The sequence below is a fragment of the Dromiciops gliroides genome, chromosome 3 (genome assembly GCF_019393635.1).
Source record: "Dromiciops gliroides isolate mDroGli1 chromosome 3, mDroGli1.pri, whole genome shotgun sequence".
In the NCBI taxonomy this organism is placed as follows: domain Eukaryota; kingdom Metazoa; phylum Chordata; class Mammalia; order Microbiotheria; family Microbiotheriidae; genus Dromiciops; species Dromiciops gliroides.
Genome location: NC_057863.1, coordinates 178,699,921 through 178,720,877, shown reverse-complemented (window position 1 = coordinate 178,720,877; position 20,957 = coordinate 178,699,921). Strand labels below are relative to the sequence as shown.

The window sequence follows — 20,957 nt, the reverse complement described above, 5'->3', positions numbered from 1 at the left end:
AAGTCAAATCCAGTTCTAAGACTAGTCATATAAAATAAAACTGTAGCATTGCAGCCAGCAGAGGGAGCCAAAGGTCATGATTTCCAATGGATTGCATTAAATTTATTAATTTTTTTTAAAATTAGGAACTGAACTAACACTTTGGGTATAGACGTCGAAATTGTATCTGAGATTCTAGTGCTGGAAGGGCCCTTAAAGAAAACTTCTATTTTGTAGATGAGGAAATTGAGTCATAGATTAGGGTAGAATGGAGAACAAAGAAAATCACCTCTTCCCATCCAACCAAAGCAAGCCAGAATTGTTCCTATACACAGTAACTTCCTGGCAAGGTAGGCACTTAGACACTTGTTGACTCAGCTTATTAGTGAACCAGGAGTCTTCTAGAAAACATTATGAGTATACTCATTCAAGACCAAACATTATAAAGATCAAATACTGAACTCCCATAGCCATAGAAAATATTTTCACAATAGGGATGACAGATTTTATACTCATGAAAAAACAGTTAACACACACACACACACACACACACACACACACACACACACAGTTCAGACAACTGACAGTCCTTTAAATATAGCATTGTATACTTGAAACATCACCCTTTTTCTTTGTAGAACAAAGGCTACCCAGAGATCACTGCAACAATGGGGGACCACATCTCTTCTTTGTAACATGTAAACAAACATATGATATATATATATATAATATATAAATAAACATATAGCATTTTTTATTGTAAATTAATTGTGACACTGGTTTTCTCTGGACCTTTTTCCCCCAAGGAAAAAAAGAATGATTCTTTAAAAATGCTATTATTAAGTGAAATTGAAGACATCTGTTTTCTTTCTATATGTAAGGGGGGAAAAACACCAGAAGAGACAGCCCTGTCCAGACAAGAAGAATCCTAGGACCAAAGTGCTCTGCTGGTTTATAGAAAAGGAGCCAGGGGTATCTGCTGCTTCTGTAGAGAACCAACAGTGTTCTTGGTCAAAGTTCCCCTTCCCCGGTAGTTATGGTGGGGAAAAAAAGGACGAGAGGTTACACAAGTTAGTAGCATACTCTTCTTAGTCAGATATTTGACCTGGTATCCCAGACTACTGCTCCATTTTGAGTGAATGTGAAGGGAGAAGAAAGTAAGTGCAACTGGAAAGAGTTTCTTGGTCCATCTGCAGGCAGTCAAAAGCAGCTGGTTTTCTGGAGGTGTCTTTTTAAATCTGCCAGTGACTACAGAAAACCTATGCTGTTTCATGGTGCATATGGTGGAGGTTTCTCCCCAGGGAGGAAATAAGTTGGTGTATAGAGTGGTGGGGCATTGGGAGGAAGCCCATAGGTGGAGCTGGACTGAGACGGAGGCTGGGTGTCATCAGATAAAGAGATATCAGTGGATGACGAAGCTGGAAAATTGCCGGCAGGCTGTAATTAAACAGAAACGGCTTTCTTCAGTAAGCAAGATTAAAACTCAGGCTACAGCATGCATGCAGTGTATGAAAAAAAAACATGAGGAAAATGCTAAGTGATAAAACCATTTCTTTAAACTGCCTTGTAGGAGGGATAATCACAGGCTCAGTTCACTTTAGTAGCCAGGGCAAGATGAACCCAAAAACTACTGTTACTGTCTGACAGTATTAAGGGTTAGGGAGTAGAAAGGAATTTCTATCTATTTGGCTAGGTTAGCCCTGGGGTCATCTGAGTTTCTTTATTAGAAACCCATAGACTCATAAATTCTTGGAACTGGAAAGGACCCTAGAGATCATTTAATCCAGTCCTCTTCAGTGCTTCAATTTCTTAAAATTTGGATCCCTGCTCAAAAGAAACCGACAATACTAGATGCTTCAGAAAGAGTTCCTATTAAAAATGGATCTGCCATACATAGACATATGTATATGTATGTATGTGTATATATATATATACATATATACACACACATATATATATATACATGTTAAGGGGAAAAATACACATTCATAATTTATTTTTCCAATTGGCTGCCTTTTATTAGTCTTTCCTATTTCCAATCTTCAGAACTTAATATATGATACAAAGGTTCAAAAAGTTACACATTATGGACCAGAGTAGCCCTGGACTGTTTTTACAGACCCTGGTTCTATATCTCATAATTATAAGAATTTGAATCCACCATGTAAAATGTATTCTCCCAAATATAGATAACTAGAGTAATATCATTGAATCTTAGGGCTAGAAGGGACTTGACAAGCCATTTACCCAATTCTCCACCCAGTGTAGAAATTCCCTTTTACAACATTCCTAGTCGATAGTCATCCAACCTATGCATGGATGCTTCCAGTGCTGGAGAGACCACTACTTTTACAATGCAGCCTGTTCTATTTTTGGAGAGTGCAAACAGAACATTCTTCTTTCTAGTGAGATGAAATCTATCTTCCAGTATCTTTCCCCCAGTGGTTCTAGCTCTGCCCTCAAGAGTTCCATGGATAAAATCTACTAATGATTCTTCTTCAGGATAACCTTTGAAATATTTAAGGACAGCTATCATGTCTCCTCACTCAGCTTCTCTTCCCCAGGATAAAAATCTCCCTTTCATTTCAGCACTCCTTAGGTGAAATGGTTTTTGGACACTTCCTTTTCCTGGTCCTCCTTTTCCAGATGCCCTTCAATTTGTTAATACCTCCATAATTGAACACAGTACCCTACAGAACATAAGAACAATTCAGGGTCCAGTGTGATTTTGGATATTGTCCTTCACTTAATGCAAACTGGTTACCCAGATATTATATACAGCATGGCATAGTGGATAGAGGGTCAGTGTCAGAATGAGGAAAAGCTGCTTTCAATTCCTGCCTCAGCCACATAATGGCCGTGTGACCATAGATAAGTCATGAACCTTCAGCACGAAGACACAAATCACTGTGTGACCCTGAGCAAACACCTAACTGATGTCTGCTTAAATTTCTACAACTATAAAATAGGAATAATAGCAGCTACCTCATAGGGTTGTTGTGAGGATCAAATGAGATATTTGTAAAGTGTTTTATTAGCACACAGTAGGTAGTAAGTGCTTTTATACCTTCCCTCTCTCTCCTCCCTAAGCAACTCTCCAAGATTATAGATTATATAAAAGCTTCCACTGTAGAGCAGTGATGAACCATCTCACAGGTCTAGACACTCCCCCCACCTCCAAGAAAAAAATGACATCATTTTAGGGTGGGCTGATTGAAGGTTCTTGTCAGTTGTTCATATTGACCCCTGGGTCTTTTTTACGTGAGGGATCATCTATTTTTTTTTGGTGAGGCAATTGGGGTTAAGTGACTTGCCCAGGGTCACACAGCTAATAAGTGTTAAGTGTCTGAGGTCGGATTTGAACTCAGGTCCTCCTGACTCCAGGGCCGGTGCTCTATCCACTGCGCCACCTAGCCGCCCCAATGAGGGATCATTTTCAAATAAAGAACTTTACAGGTAAAGCATTTTGCAAACCTAAAGTGTCATATAGATATTTGATTACTGTCATCAACAACAACCACATGATCACCACCGCTACAATCATCTTCATCATCACCACCACCATCATCATATCTAGTGATCTAATTCTTTTCTGGCAAGATTTTTGTAGATCTCTATCGCTATAAATAAAGATAAACTACTAAAAAAAAGAACTTTACAGGTATCCCTATTATATTTCTGTCCACAGTTCCAGTCTTACTGAAATTTGCATCTGTCATCCAGTTTCAGTTCCCACTCCAAACTTTCTGTCACCCATAGGTATGACAGCTAGGTGCTTTTTCTAGCACCTAGCACCCTGGAGCACTGGAGAGAAGCTTTGCCTTATTCTTCCATGTTCATGAGATTCCTCTGTAGCAAAGGGATATTTTCACTGTGTTTTAAAGAAAATGATCACACTGGTCCTTTCATTCACATTTTGGAAATGGGAGGTTTGCAAAGTTTCACTTTTAAGAAGAAAAAATAGAGAGAAAGCATGATTAACTGGCAGTGAGCTCACCTCAAAGTCAGGAAGACCTGGGTTGGATCCTCTCTCTGGAATCTACCTACTGGCATGGGCCCTACTGGTATGACCCTGGGAAAGTCACCTACCTTTTCAATGGCCCCCAAAACTCTCTCAAACTCTCTGAGAGTTGCAAAACAACTGTTGTGCTACATTGGTAAAGGGGGTTTCTACATTGGAAGTTCCCTATACCAGTGAAATCATATATATGGACCTCTGTCCCTCTCTCTGCCAAAAAAAGAAAAGATGGAAGAAGAGCAAAAATTGTTTTGACACAAGGAAGGGAAGAAGCAAGGGGGGGCAAAGGAGAAGAATTTAAGCCATCAAAGATTTGTTTCCTTTCTTCATTATTCATCTGCTAACATATTTTTAAAGGTGTTGAGTATGAGGTAAAACACCCTCTCTAAGACATGAAAGCTATTTTATCTATATTATTACATGTTCTATTCCCCAAGTATATACCCCACAAATATTTTAGCTTTTCTAGAAGACCATATCTATCTGAAGATCTACATGCGTGATAGAACTATATGGGGTCAACTATAGCTTCATGGCCTTAAAGGGACAATTTTTTCTAAAATTCTAATGGAAGCCAGGAAGCATGTCTATATCTACATCTACATTTACATCTTCATCTATATCTATCTCTATCTCCATCACCAGTTCCTTGGAAGAAGTAATCATAACCTAAGTATCAGGAACTTTGTGTCTCAGGATTCAAGATGTCTCTCTCTGTCTCTCTCTCTTTCACACACACACACACACACACACACACACACACACACACACGCCATATGACTTTCTAACAAGAGAACAAAAAAAGCCCTCTTATAACATATGCATTAAAGTCTCCTTTTATCTAGGAAGAGACAATTAGGACTTAGTCTCACTGTTTGAAATTAGGAGAACACTGACAATAAATACCTGCAGTCCTTTAGCAAAGTAGAAACAACAGAAATTAGTACTTACCTAGCAAGAATAATTAGTTAAAATGGGAAGCTACCAGATGTGGTCTGGGTTGAGCAGTTCCTTACTTGTTCTGATCCTTTACACACCCTTTGCCAACCTCCCCAATACACACATTCATACACACAGACAGAACTGAATACGTTTCGTACCATTTGTCCTCGGTGATAATTCCCCAGAACACACAAAGTCATAATTATGACTCAGCTTTTGATACATTCAAATTTCTTATCCTCTTCATGTGTGTCTTTTGTCCTTCATTAGTATTAAGTCACATTAGCTACCATTACAGGTCCTGATTCTCACCAAGAAAAATGGCTTTGGATTCAGAAGAATAAACAGACATGGATATATGAAGATATAAGATATATGAACTGATTAACAATATATACCATTAAAAATTTTGTTCATTTTGTTATTTACTAGGAGGTCTTGTTGCCAATTTTTTAGGTTTCTTGCCTAGAACAGATCTTGGAAAAAGTAAAGAGCTGTGATTGGCATAGATCTGCAGCTTTTAACTTTTCAGTCCATTTTTTTACTGACCACTCAAAATAAAACTAAAAAATAGCTGGCTCCTTCTCTGCTCTCTATTATGTGGATGTATTTTTAGCTTCTAATTATGTCAACAGAACACTTAACATATTTCCTTTCCATCTCTGATGGATTTAACTGAAGCGGAAATATTGATTCTGGTTTTCTTTTCTTAGGAAGCACATGGAGTCTTATTTGATTTATTCCCTCTTATGAAACTTGATTTTTAATGTATATGTAATTACAGTCCTACATATGTTGACCATAACAGCTAATTAAGTCATCAGGATGTGAACCAAAATCTCCCATGAGACGATGAGATCAAGGAAGTTAGATTTTTCAAACCAGGATGGTTGCTGTTTTCGAAAAAAAAAAGGAAAAGCCAACATCCCAAAAGAGAGATGAGGAGACAGTACATCATGTTGATAAAATGGGATTAGTTCACCAACTATCTTGGATGATCTGCTTCTTATTTATGAAAGATAATCACCACCCTTAAAAAATATACATTTCCCTTTCAGCTCTTTCCTCGACAACAATAGTTAAGTAGTACCATAAAGTGGAAAGAGTGCTTGCTGGACTTGGAATCAGAGGACCTGGGTTTGAATCTCATTTCTTCTATTTTCTATCTCTGTGGCTTTGGGCAAGTTAACTAAACCTCCTGGGGCTGTATTTTCCTTATCTGAAAAATGAGGGGGTTGAATTAGACAGCCTCTGAGGTCCCTTCCAGCACCAAACCTATGATTCTGCTTATGACCCTTTGCCCCAGTGGCTACCTCCTTCCAAAGTCCTCTGGCTCTGAGCAGATACATGGGATAGCAGGGAAGAAGGGAGAACCTCTAACAAAATGGCATGGGGGTAGTCCTCCTTTGCTTGTTAATGAGAATGTGACAACAAAGTAATCTGTCCATAGAGGACAACAAAAGCACATAGGACCATTTTCCTAGTTTGGGAGAAATGGCTGCCTGGACTGGTTTTGATAAATAGTGTCTCATGCAACATTTTTCAAACTGTGCTCCAAAAGACCATGAAGCACCCTAAGGCTGTTTGTCTGTTTTGAAGGCCTTAAGTTGTTTTAAAGAGCCTTATGTTATTTTCTATTAGGTATTAAAATAGCAAATAAATAACTCATTAGGAAATGATTAATAATTTTAGAGGATTTTAGTACAAAGGCTTTACCAAAGTTCTTCATAAAGTGAAGGTTTCTACTATGGCAAAAAGTTTGAGAACCACTAATAAAATTGATGAACGAATGAAAAAAAACCCAACATTTAAGCAGTTACTATGCACTGAGCACTGTACAAAGTATTAGGGATACAAATGTGGGATAATCCTGACCTTAAGCAGTCTACATTCCAATAGAGGGAGACAACATATATGTGTTTGGTCAGAAAGGGAGACTTACTTTGGAAAGTAATAGGGATTACAGATAGAGCAATAGGGAAGTAGATTGACATTTGATTTTACCAGTGCTACAGATCCTGAAATCAGAGAGCACAGAGAAACAAAAGTGCTCATGGAATTGTAGGTAGGAAAAAAGTTATCACTAAATACCCAAGACATTGGGTCCTACTAAAAGCTTTCTCCCAATTTTTCATACTAACACTGAAAGTCCTGCTTCACTGGTATTGCAAAATAAACTGTACCATGGCAGTATACCTTGTTGCCATAGTAAGAGAGATTGCAAATTCCTGGGGCATCCCATTATAGGATTCCAATATTTCTGGTTCTCAACTTTGGCAAGTCTCTAGGAAAAGTTGCTCATCGACTATGGAAGCAATCTCTTCTCTCTTGCTTCTGGATTAGCAAATATTGGAAATGCCAAACTGGCTCACACAATGGATCACTATTTGGTCTTTGACAATGGCACCGAAGGAGGTTTAATATCCACCATAATTTAATCCTCAAAAGTTAGAAATCTAACCCCAGACCCCCTTTCCCTCAATTATACTGGCTTTATCATCCGTGATTTTAAGTAAATCTGAAAGGAGGTGGGTGGTCCAAGCATCAAAGCAAAGACCTACCAAGTTCATCTAAATAAAATCTAATAAAAATGCTCCTTTCCTTTCTTTTCTCTGGCATGAACGTATGTTTGATTTTCTGCTATGTGAATATTAAAAGCAAAATGTGAAGGTACTGTACCTGAAGGGGTAAGGGATAGGATGAGTAAGCCGGGAGTGGTGCCGTAGAAGGGCAGAATCCTGCATAAGTCAAGATCTGCTGGGCTGGATTGTAGAGAATTTGAGGAGGAGGTGCAGAACCATAGGCCATTTGGGAAAGGGGTACCTAGTTCAGAGAATGGAGAATGTGTTAACAAAATGCAATGTTACTGAGCGATTTGTTCCCTTCAACTCTTTCCCCAAAGAGTGGTTGGGAAGACTCAATCGATTGGTACTTTTTATTTACTAAGCAATGGTTGAGCTACAAAAAATAATAGCTAATACTTACATATAGCACTTACTATGTGCCTGGCACTATGCTAAGCGATTTATAATTATCTCATTTGATATTCACAATAATTCTGGTGCTATTATTATCCCCATTTTACATTTGAGGAAACTGAGGCAAACCAAGGTTAAGTGACTTGCCATGGGCCACACAGTAGAAATGTTTGAGGCTGGATTTGGACTCAGGTCTTCCAAACTCCAGGCCCATTGCCCTATCTACTGCACCACTGTGGTGGATGAAAGACAAAATAATTCTGATTATGAAACTGAGGGAATTGAGGGGATTAGAACAGTAAGTGGTTAATTGTAGGAGTTGAGTGAACCACAATGATTTTATCTTGTGACTCAATTCTGGAGCTAGCCCAGTTCCCTTTCTATTCAATTATAGGTTTAGTTCAATTTCTGTCTTGTGAAAAAACTTCATTCAATTGTGGGAATTGTGAGAAAGCCTTATTACATTGTTTGAACCTAGCCCCATGTGACTGGGAAGCTGGACCACCTCTATGTGTTGCTTAGGGACCTTTAACTAAAGACTTAGATTATTCAGACAAGGAAAAAAGTCAGATCCAAGGATTGATGCAAGGAGTTTTCTCAAAGTTATACTTCTGAAGCAACTGAGATTAGATTGATCAATCCTGAATTGGCCCCACATTGGTTAATCAGTTATTATTTCCATATTTGATCGAATACAGACACTTGGGGGGAATGGGACACCTCTTTTTCTGATTTCAGGGAATTTTACCTGTTCACTCTCCTTTTCCCAACTTGGAAAGTCCCTAATATTTCTTCCAATTAAAAATCAGACTACCTAATTTTTATCCTGGTCAATTGTTTTCTTTTAATTAGTTGGTCTATTTCACTAATTGTTGTTGTTTTTTAAACATTTGTTTATTTATTTTACCAGGCAATGAGGGTTAAGTGACTTGCCCAGGGTCACACAGCTAGTGTCAAGTGTCTGAGGCTGGATTTGAACTCCAGTCCTCCTGAATCCAGGGCCAGTGCTTTATCCACTGCGCCACCTAGCTGCCCCCTGACTAATTGTTTTTAATGCATAAAAGTCTGTCTACCCCTGTGTTTAGGATCCAGTGGCAAAGCTGAGGAAGGCCTAGAGCAGATTCATTATTCAACTGGTGTACATTGATTAATAAATTGATATGCTTGGAAGGTTGAACCTTTGTTTCCTCAGTAATTTCATCTTTCACCTTCCATATCACCAAACTGCTTTTTACAAAAATAAAACCTCTCCCCTGCCCTCAAGGAACTTACAGTTTAGCCCAGGATGATAGATAGATAGATAGATAGATAGATAGATAGATAGATAGATAGATAGATAGATAGATAGATAGATAGATACAATATACACAAGACAATTGGGGAGGGGGTGAGTAAATTTTATTTATCTCCCTCAAATGTACTTTTCAGATAGTATAATTATTGGTATATGTGTCTGGAAGTTCTCTGGGATCAGTGACATGTTTTATCAAAGTTTGGTATCTCTCAGTATTAAGCACAGTTCTCTATACAAAGTACCCATTTAATAAGTCCTTTGTTGAATTGAATTCATGTATTTGGACTCCATATGCAGTGCTCTTAAAATTGTCTTTCTTGAGGCTCAGTTTCACAAGGACTCATTTATCAACCATCTCATGGAAAAAATTATGTGAAATATGTGTGTATGTGTGTATGTATGTATGATTGTGTGTAGTCATTCATTGATTTACATTCTGGACCTAATGTGAATAAAGGAATGGGGAAAGCAAGGGAGAAGGGTCAAGAGGGAGAATCACCCAACTCACCATGTCTTTAAAGGCCCCCAGGACAGCTGCAGTGATAATTCCCAGAAACAAACCAATGATGTTCAGCACTGTTGATGTCCACAGCAAATGGTAAAGGTGAACCACATCCTGACAGCCACTGACTCCAACAAACTCATAGTAACTGGTAGAATGTTCTGTGCTGCATAAGGTAAAGGAAAAATGGCATTGGTATCTTCTAATTGCTTCAGGTGAGAATGGGTAACTTTGTTACACAAGCAATAGTCGACTAGACACACATTGGTTTTAGTATTGTAATTAAATACAACTTACAACAAAATTCATCCAATAAACATGTAGCAATCAGCCCAAAATGGTCAGCAGTTCTAATAAGTAGCCACAATCAGTACTACTTTGATGTAATCATGAGAAGCAGCCCAGTTTAGGGCACAGAGTCAGGAAGACAAAGATGAGCTTAAGGTCCACCTCTGACACCTCCTGGCTATTGTGACCCTGGGCAAGTCACTCACCAACGTGTTTTTTACACCAATGAACATTGTCTATTTCATACAGTACCATTTCCAGGTCTGAAAAAAAAATTCTCCCAAACCAAGTTTAAAACTGTTCTTTTTTCCCCAGTTAGTTGTTTTGTTTTGTTGGTTTTTTTTTTTTAGCATAGGTAAGTATTACAAAAGCTGACAACCTCTTTGATATCATGTTTAGAAAACCAGCATGGTATAATGGGACCACAATGAATCAGTCAGCCAATAAACATTTATTAAGCACCTACTATGTGTCACACACTGTGCTAAATGTAGGGGATACAAAGAAAAGTAAAAGATAGTCCTGACCCTTGAAGAAAACACAATGCAATGAGCCAACCTCAAAGAGAAGAAGACTCAGATTCAATTCCAGCTTGAGACATAGAGTGGTTTATGTGATTGGCTGACCTGTACCTGAGAGCTCCCCACACCAATGCAATTCACAGGTCCAGTGCCTATCCCGATTCTATATACTACTTAATTTTCATCATACACACATAACCTCACTAAAAACAAAACAAAGCAAAGGCATATATAAGCACTAGCTATTACCATTATTATTATCATTATTAAGTAACGTAGTTGGGATTCTGACTTCAAATCCCCTATTCTTTTTGCTCATGGTGACTTTGCTGTCTTTTCTGGGTATTCAGATTACTAGCAACCAGATTTCCCTCCAATGTTCATGTGCCATGTCTGAGGTTCCCCAGGCCACCATCACTTATCTCCTTGGATCAAGAAATCCTTGAACAGCATATCCAACTGCTTCTAACTTGTGCCCCCAAACTGGAAGAATGGTCTGAAACAAGAGAAACTGGAGCACTAGCCCAAGAAAAGGAAGCAGGCAAGTGGGACCCTTGACAAGGGTGGTAACACAGAATAGACTGGGTACATAGGAAAAACAGACTCTAGATCCTCAGCATGTTGGAATCTTGGGACAGAAGGAAGAGAGGAGAATGTGTTGGGAGGAGAGAGGAAACAGAATGGGTAAAAGGGTGTGTGCTCAGAAGGTAAGTTGACCTTTTAAACAGCATAAGTGAAAAGAACAGGGTATTTGGAGTCAGAATCCCAGCTACATTACTTAATAATGACAATAATAATGGTACTCGCTAGTGCTTATATATTGTTTTAAGGTCTGCAAAGCACTTTGTGTATATTAACTCATTTGATCCTCACAACAACCCTATGAAGTAGGTGTTCTTATTATCCCCATGTTTTAGAAATAAAGAAACTGAGACACAGATCAATGAAGTGATTTGCCCAGACACACAGTAAACATCTGAGGCAGGATTGAAACTCCAGTCTTCCTGACTCCAAATTTAGCACTCTAGCCACTCTACTTCCTAGCTTCTCTATACTTGCTACCTGGATGACCTTAGGTAAGTTATCTAATTTTTCTGAGTCTATGTTTCTTCATCTGTAAAATAAGGTGGTTATAAAGTCTCTTCTGGTTCTAAATCTCTGATTCTTGTTTCGCTGATGGATTTTGAGACAATCTATTAGCTCAAAGGAGATGATTAAAATAATGACAATTTCAGAATCAATGGCAGGTAGTGGGGGGGGTGGGAGATATTTTTAGATGGTTGGAGCCTTGAAGACCTCCTGAAACTACAGATAGGATACCTAATTCAACAACCCACAGGGTTCTGCACATTGATAATCCAGACAATAAAACTTTTTTGATGCTAAAAAAAAAATCTAAATACCACATTGTAAACTTCATAGCAGAATATACACACAAACATACATACACACACACACATATACACATATAAGTTTCATGGCAGAATACACAATACATATATACACATACACACATATACACATATAAGTTTCATGGAAGTATGCATACACATATATGTATATATACATGTGTGTGAATATATGCACACATATTCCTCTAACCCTCTCAACCTCTACCCCATCTTCTCAACCACAATACTTCATAGACAAATAACTTTATCCCTTCAAGGTCTTCTCTGTAAACTCCCATGTAACCTTGAACAGTCACTTAACTTCATTGTGCCACTGTTTCCTAACTTATAAAAATGAGGAGGCTAGACTAGATGGCTTCTAAAGGTCCCTTTGAGCTCAAAAACTAATCAGTCCCCAGAACAACTCCCCTAGAGGTGATGTCTCATGGAACACTCCAATTTTGGACAGATGGGCTTGTCTATCAATCTCTACCTTGATGTTCCTAGGAGGAAGAGAGGCATAATGGATAGGGCGTTGAGCTTGGAGTCTAGAAACCCTGGATTCCTATCCTACCACTGACAGTTATTAGCTGACTGACCTTGAGCAAGTCTCTCAACCTTTACATACTTCAGGAAACTCACTAGGACATCTACAAAGCCTTAGACAGCTACAAGCTTTGATCTGAGTCTATGCAGGGAGTCCTTACATGGAGAGTTCCCTGCCCTAATGAAGTCACACATGCTATCTGTGTGTAAGGACAGCATTGTGGAGCAGAATGGGGTGTTTTTTTTAAGCTGTCTGGTAAGTTCACACCAGCACTAAAAGCATGCAAATCGGAAAGGGTTTCCAGAGGTCTTCTATTTACACAATTTTTTTCATAAACTCATCTTGAAATTGTATGGGATATTCACAGAAGAAATAGAACTCCCAATCTACAAAATGGCAGCTTTACTGTTGAGGTCTTATCTCAATGACCAGTAAAGGTCCCTTGCAATTCCAGAGCCTACAACTATAGGACCGATCACTTAAAGTCTACACTCAGCATGTATGTGTCCACAAAAAGGATGGCATTGCTTTTAACTGGTCTTCTTCAAGGCCCCAACCTGCTGTGCTTGCCTGCTGTACAACAATGAATAACAATAGTCTGTCATCCGTATAAATCTTGCACCATGGAAGACTGTCCAGTCTGCCCCTTGGACAATGACCAATTATATATACAAAAAGATCTAGCAGGGTTGAATCAGGCAGGGAGAAGGCCAGGCTTGATGCAAACTCACTGTTTTGAAACCAAGTAGCTTTCAGTGGAAGGCCCTTAGCTAGACGCCCTAGATCTTCCTCAGAGTGCTAGGAGGGTGTATGTGTGGGTATGGGGAGAGAGCACTTACTTCTCACAGTTGTATAGGTCACAGCAATAGCAAGTATTACTTTTCACTTTCAGCTGGCACTTGCTTGTCAGGGAATGGCAGGTGACCTGTAAGCAGAGAAAACATTTCAGTTGTCTCAGCTATTTCCATCTCTGTCACAGTTCCCCCCTCTACTATAGAAAAAATAAAAGGCAGCACCTTCAGCTTCTCCTATGTCAGGAAGTTCTACCTACTTGGAGGCATCAGGCATTTCTACCTCCTTGAAAATCTTTCTATTTCTCCTTTCCCCTTTATCCAGAAAACAATAAGTCTAATGTTCTAGGAGAAAACAGGCAGAAAAAAATAATAACCAAGGACACAAACAATGAGAAGGCTCACTTAAATAGAGATTTCAGAAAGCAGACACTGGAAAGATCTGAGTGCATTAGAGTCACACACTTCATCCAGACAAGAAATCATTTTAATGGCCCTTAAAGTGTGGAGCACTTTCATCATTTTTGTTTCATAAAGCTGACTGATTGTTATATGGTACTTCTAGATAGTTTCTGCTTATTGGAGCTCCAGAAAGAATGAGAATGCCTTCGACACTGATATGACTAATAGGAGGCCAAAAAGTTCAACTTTTCTATGTTTCTAAGATCAGAAGAAAAAAATAATACCTTATAAACAAGTTCAAGAGAGGCAGAGCATAGGTTGTTGTTCTGTCGTTTTCAGACATGTCTGACTCTTCCTCACCTCATTTGGGGTTTTCTTGGTAAAGATTCTAGAGTAGTTTGCTGTTTCCTTTTCCATCTCATTTTACAGATGAGTAAACTGAGGCAAACAGGGTTAAATGACTTGCCCAGAGTCACACAGTTAATAAGTGTCTGAGGCCAGATTTGAACTTAGGAAAATGAGTCTTAACTCCAGATGCAGCACTATGCACTATGCACTATGCACTATGCACCATGCACTATGGTGCCACCTAGCTGCCCATAGAGCATATATTGCACTAGAATTATAGTCCCTGAGTTCCTATCCCATCTCAGAAACTAGCTGAGTAACCCCGAGGAAATCATTGAGTTTTTCTCTGCACTTGCATTCTTTATCTGTGAAGTGAGAGGTTTTCATGGCTTCTTAGATCCTTTCCAGCCCATAATCTATGATCCTAGAATCCTAAAATTATAAGCATTCTACTTGCTAACAGATTTTCTACCCCTTTCATCTATCTTCACCAGTTGTCCTGTATTGGAAGACTGATATGAAGTGATACAAAGTGAAAAAAGAAGAATCCAGAAAAGAGATACATAATGATGACAATAATGCAGATATTAACAACACTAATGGGGTAGGATAGAGTGTGGAGCCTAGAGCCAGGAAGACACATTTTCATGAGTTCAAATCTGGCCTCAGATACTTGCTAGCTGTGTGAATCTGGGCAATTGCTTTACCTTGTGTGCCTCATTTTCTTCTTCTATAAAATGAGCTGGAGAAGGAAATGGCAAACCTCTCCAGTATCTTTGCCTAGAAAACCCCAAAAGTATTCACAAAGAGTTAGACACAACTGAAAAATGACTAAGCAACTAACGACACTAAAACAGCAGTCAAATCAAATGATTTGTGGAATGATCTCAGTCCTAGAAAACTAACACTTTCTTCCTCTCAGCAGGCAGGTGAGAACTACAAATGTAAAAAGTGCTATAAATCTCAGTCGCTAAATTGGGTCATCTTGGATTAACTGTTTTTCTTTGTTGCAAGGAATGCTTCAATAGGAACATTGGGGAGGGGAGGTTAAGGGGAAATGCCTGTAGTATATAAAAGTAAAAGTAAACAATAAAACTTTTTAAAAAGATGTTTCAGAGCAAGGCACAGAGTAAATGTACTGTTATTCTCATTTCATTAACATTTATATTTTTATCAATCAAAATGTAAATAGATGAATCTTAGAGTGAAATCTTATCTGGTAAGATTTATGCCTTGGGAAACTTATTTTAGCATCTAGATAAAAGATAACATTAGAATGGGAGATGGTTGGGTGACACAACAGAGAGGGTGCTAGACCTAGAGTCAGGGAGATATAACATCAAATTGGACCTCAGACACTAACTGTGTAACACTGGGCAAGCCTCAGTTTTTCCATCTATTCATCTATTATATAAGGAAGATAATAGCACCCACCTCCTGGGCTATTGTGAGGATAAAAAGAAAGAACATTTACAAAGTGCTTTACAAACCTTAAAGTGCTACATAAATTCTAGTTATCCTCATTATTATTAGACTCAATGTCAGACCAGATCTCAAACCATATTATAAAGTGATAATTATCAAAACAATCTGCTACTGGATAAAAACTAGAGTGGTGGAACAGTGGAATAGATTAGACACAAATTACATTATAGTAAATGATCATAGTGATCTAGTATATGATAAACCCAAAGATCCAAGTTTTTGGAACAAAAAACGTTCATTATTTGACAAAAACTGTTGGGAAAACTGGAAAACAGTATAACAGAAACTAGGGATAGAACAACATCTTACACTTTAAACTAAGAAAAAATCAAAATTGGTGCATGATTTACACATAAAGGGTGACACCATAAACAAATTAGGAGAACATGGAATAGTTTATCTGTCAGATCTATGGATAAGGGAAGAATTTAGGACCAAAGAAAATAAAGCAAGCATTTACAAATTGTAAAATAGATAATTTTGATCACATAAAATTAAAGTTTTTGTACAAGCAAAACCAATGCAACAGGAATTATAAGGAAACCAAACAACTGGGTGGAGAGAGAATTTTGCAAAAAGTATCTCTGATAAAGGTTTCATTTCTCAAACATAGAGAGAACTGAAACAATACCAAGTCATTCCCCAACTGATAAATAACCAACAGATATGAACAGGCATTTTTCAGATGAAGAAATCAAAGCTATCTATAGTCATATGAAAAAAAATGCTCTAAATCACTATTGATTAGAGAAATGTAAATTAAAACTCTGAGGTACCACTTCACAGCTATCAGATTGGCTAATTTGACAAAAAAAGAAAATGATGTATGTTGGAGGGGATATAGGAAAACTGGGACACTAATGCATTGTTGGTAGAGTTGTGAAATGATCTCATCATTCTGGAGTGCAAATTGGAACTATGCCCAAAGGGCTATAAAACTTTTGACCCAGCAATAACTACTGCTAGGTTTATATCGCAAAGACAACCCAAAAAAGGGGGAAAGGATCTGTCATACAAAATACTTATAGCAGCTCTTTTTGTGGTAGCTAAGAATTGGAAATCAAAGGAATGCCCATCAATTGGGTAATGACTAAACAAGTTGTGGTATATGATTGTGATGGAATATTAATGTACTATAAAAAATGACAAGCAGGATGATTTCAGAAGAACCTGGAAAGATTTACATGAACTGATGCAAAGTGAAGTGAATGGAATCAGAAGAATATTATACACAGTAATAACAATATTGTTTTCTGAATAATTGTTAACAACTTAACTATTCTCAGCAATATAATGATTCAAGACAATCCCAAATGACTAATGATGAAGCATACTACCTGCCTCCTGAGACATGCTATTTTCACTTTCTTTCATTCTTTTTCTTTTATTTGAGTTTTTGGTACAAAATGACGAATATGGAAATGTTCTACATGATTGCACATGTATAACCTATATATGACTGCAGATGTATAACCTATATTTGATTGCAAAGAGGGAGGAGGGAAAAAATTTGGAACTCAAAACTAAAAAAAAAAACCCAAATGCTTAAAAAAATGTTTTAACATGTAATTAGAGAAAAATTAAAATATATATAGAAAAAAATTACTAGAGGCAACATGGCTGGTCTGGAGGCTATTAAAATAACCCAGAGTGAGGCTACAGATGTGAGAGATTTTGTGGAAGCAGAATCTACATAAGATGACAATTGATTGACTATGGGTGAAAAGGAAGAGTGAAATTATTTGGACATGACTCCAAGGTCTCTCAACATTCTAAATCAAGGGGTTCTTAATTTTATTGTGTTCATGGATCCTTTGCCAGTCTGGTGAAGCCTAAGGCTGACTTCTCAGAATCGTATTTTTAAATACACCAAATAAAATTCACAGGATGGCAAAGGAAATCAAAGGGTAGTGTAAACAGAGATGTCATTTTTGCCCATCCAACTTCACAGGCTCCTCAAAATCTGAATGTGGACCCCAGACTAAGAATCTTTGTTTTAAAGTAAGGTTGGGGGTGAGAAGGCAGCTAGGTGGCATAATGGATAAAGCACTGGCCTTGGATTCTGGAGGACCTGAGTTCAAATCTGGCCTCAGACACTTGACACTTACTAGCTGTGTGACCCTGGGCAAGTCACTTAAACCTCATTGCCCCGCCCCCCCCCAAAAAAGTGAGGTCAGTATTGTATACAGTAATAACAATATTCTGTGATGATCAGCTTTGATAAACTTAGTTCTTCTCAGCAATACAATGATCCAAGACAATTCCATCTTGATGGAAAATGTTCTCTACATACAAAAAAATGAACTGTAGTATCTGAATGAAGATTGAACCACACTATTTTCACTTTTTGTGGTTTTTTTCTTTTTGAGGTTTTTCCCTTTTGTTCTGATTCTTCTTTCACAAGATGACTAATGTGAAATATGTTTAATGTGATTGTACATATATAACCTATATCAGATTGCTTGCTGTCTTGGGGAGGGAGGAGGGAAGGGAGGAAGGGAGAAAAATTTGGAACTCAAATCTTATAAAAATGAATGTTGAAAACTATCTTTACATGTTACTGAGAAAGAAATACTATTAAGATAAAAAACGTAAAGTGAGTTCAGGTCTTAGGTAGAGGATGCTGAACTCAATGACCTTTAGTGTCCCTTCTGACTCTAAGATTCTAGGATTTTGAATCTTCTAACTAACCCAAATTGTTATTTCATCCTGGGAACACTAAGCCATAATTGTGCTGCTGTTTGGGGGGAAAGTTATCTGGCAAGAAGCAATGGAAAGGGAAGTATGACAAGGCAAAGAGAAATAACTCCCTTTGGATGACCCCTGATTTTTATATTTTGGAGACTATAGAATTCCATGATTCACAGATATAAAAGCATCACCAGGAGAATACTGACATTTAAAAGAAGAGCTTTGTTTTGGAGAGATGTTGGGTGGTTGTTAGGAGTATTATGAAATTTGCTATATGAAATCCTGCATCATCTCTTGTTCCAATTCAGCTTTGGGTACAGTTTGTTGTTCATGCACAGTGTTTATGCTAGATATATATTCTGATGTATCAAATCTATGGACCATCTCCCCAACTGCATCTCATAGCTTAGACTATAGGTGTTTTTCATCTACTCAGTTTTTCTTGTTTGGACTGTTCAGCCATATTCTTTTGAGTGATTCCAAATCTCATTAAAGAGGTTCTGTAATGTATCAAGGATTTAAGCAATCAGTACAATGTCATCCACAAACAGGAACATCTGGAAAACCTCCCCATCTATAGGGAATTCCAATTCCATTTAGACTCTACATGGGATATCCTCCATGAAAGTGACAAATACCTCTGGCAAATATTAGGTCTCCTGTTTTTCCTCTACTTCATGTTAATCATCAGAGGAGTCATTAATAGTTATCACTGTTGTTACATATATCAAGGCATCTTAGATGATCATAACATAAGTGTGGGTGACACCTTAGTCAAGGAAAACATTGAAGGCTGTGTTTTGTTCTACTGGGTCAATCTCTTTTATGATCATTGGCATTCTTGATGATCCTATGAGAAGGAAATATTTTTATCAAGGATGCCCTTAATAGGATGCATTATTCTCATAGGAAGTTTATAGGAGAGACAACTATGCCATAGTGGAGAGAGAATATGCCTTAGACTCAGGAAGACCCACATTCGAGTTCCATCTCTGACATGTCCTGGCTATGTAACTCTGGACAAGTCATTTGAGCTCTCAGTGTTGTCCCCCACCCCCACCCCAAGTAACTCTCTAAGACTATAAATTGAAAAAAGGTTCCTATCAGCATTGGTAGAAAATGTTTTTCACTGGAGTTACAATGATAAAACAAATCTGGTCCAAAGAAAAATAAATGAGAAAATAGCCATGTGAGTTCATAGTTGTTGGAGTCCCTTCAGTTATGTGTGGAGGTAGAGGGGTTCAACCAGTAGTAATATTGTTTGTAATTTTTCCCAATTACCTGAATTCTTTCCTTTTCCCAGAAATTTTGAGAATCAATCCCTCAATATCTTCAAAACTGTGCCACCTCCAACTTGAACATCACTTTCAAATACTATCTGGTTCAGCTCTTCCCATCTTTGCTTTCTTTGATGCTATTTCTAGTTTCTCATGTAACAAAATAAGGTCTATGTTGCTAAAGTCAAAATTTCTAATGGCCTCAAAGGTCATCATTAGAGAGATAATTTCTTTTAAGAAGGTTAGATTCCCTGCCATTTTTCATCTGTTTATTGTATTTTCAGTTTCATACTAAATACTCTGTCTTGACTTTACAGAAAGTTTTGGTTTTTTCTCCAACATTTCTCATTCTTTTATGAAGTAATACAAATAATCCCCACAATTCTTCTCCACAAAATTTTTTAAATAAATTTATTTATTATCCAAAACTGATGTTTCCTTTTTACCACTTTGTAAGGAGTTCATGTCTGTAGGCTGAGGTGGTTCCTAGACTCATCAGGATTCTTCATTGTGGTGACTTTGATCATTTAAACTTTTATAGGAAATAGTGACAGTCTCTGTTCATATCTGGTTGTTTATCTAGTCCCCATTTATCAGGATACATGATAACAGGTAAGATTAGGACAGTTCTAAATTATCAATAGTAAACAGACATCAGAGAAGGTATACAGATGAGAATAGATGCTAAATGATAGTGAATGATCTCTCACTGGGAGCAAGATATCTCAGCCCCGCCAAGAGAGAGAGCCACAGACTTCATCCAAGGAGAAAGTCCTTTAGTTCATAGCAAAGCAAGCAGGAAATAGGGAGATGCTTGAGGTGCCATTTCCTCTACATGTTGTCTTCTTCCTAGAGTTTCTTTCCCTTCAAAGACCTGAAGACAATCTGGAAACATGTCTTCTTTCTCAAAGCTGGAAACCAGAAGACTAGGATGTTTCTTCTTTCTCAAGCTCTTGCCAACCCCATCCCTCACACAGGCATTGAGTATTGAGTAATTAATGAAGAGATTGGTTTGTCCTGACAAGCTGATGATCTATTGTACCCAAACAACTGATCCAGAAATGACTTCCACAACAATAACCAGACATTTCCTGTCTGGTGAAAAACCTTCCTCTTCCATGAGATTTAGAAAATGAGTTTATATCCTAAACTGATGTTGCCCATAGCAGCCATGTCTTTCTCCTTGGCAAGAAGCTCAAGTTTCTAGACCTACTGAGTTTAAGTAGTAGTAGTTGGCAGTAGTAATAAAAGTAATTATAAATTATAATTCAGCTTTTAAAAGGGCATTTCCTTTATTATTTTTTCATTTTTTTCATTACTTATTCAAACAGAAGCCAAGAGGTAGACTTCTGGTTTCCCCAGAGGCATAGGGAACTTAAAGAAATAGCCTGATGATTTTTTTAAAAAAAGGCCAACGGGGGGGGGGGGCAGCTAGGTGGCACAATGGATAAAGCACCGGCCCTGGATTCAGGAGGACCTGAGTTCAAATCCACCCTCAGACAC

At 37.9% G+C, this 20,957-nt stretch overlaps 1 protein-coding gene across 1 annotated transcript in view; it reads right to left on the bottom strand.

Moving 5' to 3' along the window:
- Positions 1 to 637: 637 nt before the first annotated feature.
- The window catches only part of TMEM255B (transmembrane protein 255B), a 132,646-nt gene continuing 112,326 nt past the window's right edge, over positions 638 to 20,957 (bottom strand). The window contains exons 6-9 of the mRNA XM_043996095.1: positions 13,300 to 13,385; positions 9,720 to 9,879; positions 7,619 to 7,762; positions 638 to 1,416 (exon numbers count right to left, since the gene is read on the bottom strand). Of these exons, the coding sequence (XP_043852030.1) occupies positions 1,249 to 1,416; positions 7,619 to 7,762; positions 9,720 to 9,879; positions 13,300 to 13,385 (558 nt within the window). The 3' untranslated portion in view covers positions 638 to 1,248. The remainder of the gene's footprint in view (positions 1,417 to 7,618; positions 7,763 to 9,719; positions 9,880 to 13,299; positions 13,386 to 20,957) is intronic.